The following is a 4,401-nucleotide window of genomic DNA, read 5'->3' on the forward strand; positions in this document are numbered from 1 at the left end:
GAGTCTCATTCCCCTGGTCTTTCTCCCCTGCTACATTAAGCTAGATACTTGAGGTCCATGCTCTTTTAAGTAGGGCAGAGGCAGTGAGCACCCCCCGGTGGCTTGAGATGGGTCTGGTCTGTGTGGACAGGTGTGGGAACATGTATTCCCAATCAGTGCTGCCTGCCCACCTAGCTTGGTGGTGTCTCTCCCACTATTTCACTAAGGCTGGCCTGGCTAAAGAGTTCTCCAAGGACAGAGGAAAAGGTCAGTACCTTATCTTCTCTAATAATAAATCAAGCAGAGGTCCTACACTTCTCTTCCAGATAAGAGCCCAATTTGAATTGGATTTACACATAGGTGCTGATTGTCTCTGGAAGCAGCAGAGACCTCACTCAGTCTCTGCAAATCAATGGAATGGGCTCTCCAGCTGTGAGCGGCTCCCCAGCCCTTCCTCCTGTGTGTCCTTGGCACCCCTCTCTTAGACAGCAGCTGTAATATTCTCGTTGTGAGCCATCAGAGCAGCAGACCTTGGCCAACATTCATGACGTCCTCATCAAGCAAGCCAGTGACCCGCTCCACAGTGGCCTCTACGTTACCCCACAAAGGGATTCTAGGTCAATTCCCCCTCCTCTGTCCCAGCCATTTGCCTCTGGAATCCACAGAGGTACTGGCAAACTCGAACATGAGGCCAGCCTCATAGAGGTCATTGAGCGCAGACCCAGTACGTTTCAGCTGCTCATCTTGAGGGGTGAACTCTAACCAACCTCGCTGCTCCATCTGTGGAACATGCCTGGTCCACACACGGAGCTGAGCTAAGGGGGCCCACCCCGGCTGGTGCTTCTCTGCTCTCCTCGCCATGAGCCCCAGACCCGAGGTGATCTGAGCAGTCGGCAGGAAGACGACAGAGGTGAGAGCAGAGCTCTCTCAAAGTGTCTCGGGAAGGTGATTCCCTCTTCTCCTGGCCACCCGCTCCCCTCCCTCGGACAGCTTTCCAGGCTCTCCTGACACCTTGGCTTCTCACAGGCACCTCCATTGTGAATTTGGGAGCCAGGCTGGACTTTTCCTCACATTGAATCGGTCAGCGAGCTCAGACTGGGACAGAGAGGCCAGGGCACTCACTGCCTAGACCTTGGGCAAAGCCCTTCATTTCTACGAGACTTTGTCTCCTCACCCGTCAAAGGGGATGATCTTGACACCTTCTCATCTCACTCCTCAGTCTGACGATCAAGGCTCCTCCCTCCCCCTCGGCCATCCATTCCAGTCCTTCCAATCTGGCTCCTGCTCATGTCTCTAGCTTTTCCTTCTGCTGTTTCTCCTCTGGGGAACTGGGCACAACATCACGCCCTTCACCAGGAATTCCCTCCCCTCCTTCTGTCCATCCACCTGACTCCTATCCAACTCTTACTCTTGACTCCGCTTAAAGGACACCTCCTCCATGAAGCCTTCCCAGACTGCCTCAGATCAAAGCACTCTCTCCCACCTTTGCAATTCCACAACAGAGACAACCTGTAACTCCATAGCAATCTGATTCATCTACCTCGGCACTATTAGAGGTTGGTGTGTGTCTCTTGTCTCCCCAACTCTCGGGCTCAGCCTACCGGCTCCCCCAGCTTGGTGCTGTACATAAGCGCCCATGCCAGTTAGGCACTGACCACCACCCTGGATGCTGGATGAGAAAAAAGCTCAGATTCCATGTGAGGCCTGCCCTCAAGGAGCTTGCCATCTAGCTGAGGGGGCTGGGGCAAGATCCCAACATGGATGATGACAAAGTACTGTCTACTACTAGAGTGGGGCTCAGAGCCAGCCAGATTGCAGAGGTCGTCGCCCCCGGGGGAGGAATGGGGAGACAGGGACAGGCAAAGCCAGAGGGATGTTTGCTGCGCAAGGATCCCGCATAACCCAGTACAAATGAACCAAGGAAAACCCGGGGGGGGGTGGTGGACAAGCGTCACAGAAGAGGCCCCTCCCCAATTACCTTGTCCTTGGCCTCTAGAACCACAGGCGCAGCTGTGCTCTGATTCATGGGCCTGTTCTCTTCATTGGCCACTTCTTTCAGAAATTCACTTCTTTTCTCTTTCTTTGATCTCACTTCGTTTCTACAACTAATTGGAACACACATTTAAAACAGTGTGGGATCTGCCAAAAGTATAAGGGGAAAATAAAATCTGTGGCGAGGGGCACCGTCATCAAAAATGAGCACTATCGTCATCCCCATCAGGTTCTGTGGGACCAAGCTCTTCCAATGGCAAAGCATTCTGGGAGAAGGAGAGAACTGGTGCCTTCAAATAAGCTTCATTTCCCTACACACGCAGCACTAGGCTCTCCACTTCACAGAAGAGAAGACTGTGCCTGCGTCAGAGCTACGATTCAAACCCAGGCTCTGGCCCTTTTCATTTTTTTTGTTTTTGGCGAGGCAATAGGGGTTAAGAAACTTGCCCAGGGTCGCACAGCTAGTAAGTGTCATGTGTCTGAGGCTGGATTTGAACTCAGGTCCTCCTGACTCCAGGGCCAGTGCTCTATCCACTGCGCCACCTCGCTGGCCCTAGTTTCTAATTCTTTCAAAGCTGTTCATCTTTACAACACTGTTGTCAACAGCTCCCCTGGGCCTGCTCGCTTTCCTCTGCATTAGTCCACGTAAGTCTTCCCAGGTTTCTCTGAAGCCATCCCCTTTCTGTATTCCATCACAATCATACATCAGAGCTTGTTCAGCCATTCTCCAACTGCTGGGCAACCCCTCAGATTCCTTTCCTTCCTACCTCCAAAGAGCTCTCTGAAGGTTTCTTCATGTCTAGGCTGGGCTGGGCGAGTAACCCCCAGACTGGCCCTAACAGCTGGGCTGGGCAGCGTGAGTGGCCCCCAGACTGGCCCTAACAGCTGGGCTGGGCAGCGTGAGTGGCCCCCAGACTGGCCCTAACAGCTGGGCTGGGCAGCGTGAGTGGCCTACCCTGCTGCCCTCCATAGCCAGCACCTCCCCAGTGCTACACTTACCTGGTTTGCTCCAGCTCATTGATGTAGACCCCTCCCACGATTTCTTCATGGAAGGCTGCTGCTTCTGACAACCGCAACTCGGAGCAGGCCTGAGCCAGCCTGCGGACATAAGGGGCAATGCTTAACACATGGTGAGCACTGGTCAAGGACCAGGTGAGGGCCAGCCCCACCCAACAGAGCCCTGCCCCTGCCCAGAAGAAGAAAGGACTCTGCTGGGGCCCGAGGGGCAAGGAGCCCAGGCAGGGCTTCAGCCCAGGCCTCAGATATCCAGGACCTCGCTGAAGGACAAACGCAGAGCAGGGGCTGCCCAGGTCGGGAAAGTCTACATTCAGAGCTGGGTGCCTAGGCAAGTCCCTTCTCCTTCTCCCCAGGCTTCAGTGTCCTCATCTGCAAAATGGGCTCAAAGGCCCCTAAAGCCTGTGATTTGGAAGAAAACCTCTAAAATCAGAATGTGACATTGCCAGAGAACAATCAGCCTGAATGCGTTTCAAGTGGCAAACACATCTAACTGTCCCCGTTACTGGAATCACTCATTGTCAGCCTCAGTGTGTGGAGAAAGGAAACCTGTGGGACACACATCCTGTGAAGCTGCTGCCTGGACCCTGCCCTCCCCAGAGGCTCAGGCACGCCCATGTTCTGCCCTCCAGAGGCTGGCCAAGAAGGCCACAGCTCTGGAGATGCCGCTCTGACTTTCCACAGCAGAGACCCCTCCTCTAGCTTAGATCTCTCAATTGCTAGCTCCCCTTGCCTTGGGAGGCCTGCTCATGGCACCTTCATGTGCCATGCCATGGCACCATGAACCTCTGCAGACCACCACGGGTGACCCTAGTGGGCCCGTCTGTCCCTTCCAGAAAGCCCGGCATTGGGAGTGGAGAAGCTTCAGCTCTTAAGCAAGTCTGTCCTGTGCTGCCCTAAACCGCTACTAATTTCCCCCTTGGGAAAAAGAGACAGGGACAGCTAGGGGGCGCCATAGTGCACAGAGTGTGGGTCCAGAGACAGAAACACTCAACTTCTGAGTTCAAATCTGGCCTCAGACACGTACTAGCTGCGTGACCTTGGGCAAGTCACTTAACTCTGTTTGCCTCAGTTTCCTCATCTGTAAAAAGAGTTGAAGAAGAAAATGGCAAACCCCTCCAGTATCTGTGCCAAGAAAACTTTAAATGGGCTCGTGGAGAGTTCTACATGACTGAAAAACAACTCAACAACAACAGAAGACAGGCTGTACAGACCTGAGGTGGTAGAGGTCGGAGACAGTTTTACTTTCCATAATTAGGTCAGAAATCAGCACAGCATACTGGAGGATGGGGAGTGTGAGGTGGATGAGATAGAGTGAGTTCAGTGCCTTCACCAGATGGTCCAGGTAGTACAGGCTGAAATTCTGGGTGGACACAAAGCACAAGACCAGGGTTCAGAGGACAGCCGAGCAACTGG

General features: G+C 53.6%; 1 protein-coding gene across 1 annotated transcript in view; it reads right to left on the reverse strand.

Annotated features, from left to right (window-relative positions):
* CFAP46 (cilia and flagella associated protein 46) overlaps positions 1–4,401 on the reverse strand; it is a 154,228-nt gene that overhangs the window by 63,385 nt on the left and 86,442 nt on the right. The window contains exons 33-35 of the mRNA XM_027840508.1: positions 4,200–4,348; positions 2,971–3,069; positions 1,958–2,084 (exon numbers count right to left, since the gene is read on the reverse strand). Coding sequence (XP_027696309.1) covers positions 1,958–2,084; positions 2,971–3,069; positions 4,200–4,348 — 375 coding nt within the window. The remainder of the gene's footprint in view (positions 1–1,957; positions 2,085–2,970; positions 3,070–4,199; positions 4,349–4,401) is intronic.

The sequence above is a fragment of the Vombatus ursinus genome, unplaced genomic scaffold (assembly GCF_900497805.2).
Source record: "Vombatus ursinus unplaced genomic scaffold, bare-nosed wombat genome assembly UNPS02014845.1, whole genome shotgun sequence".
NCBI classification, from domain to species: domain Eukaryota; kingdom Metazoa; phylum Chordata; class Mammalia; order Diprotodontia; family Vombatidae; genus Vombatus; species Vombatus ursinus.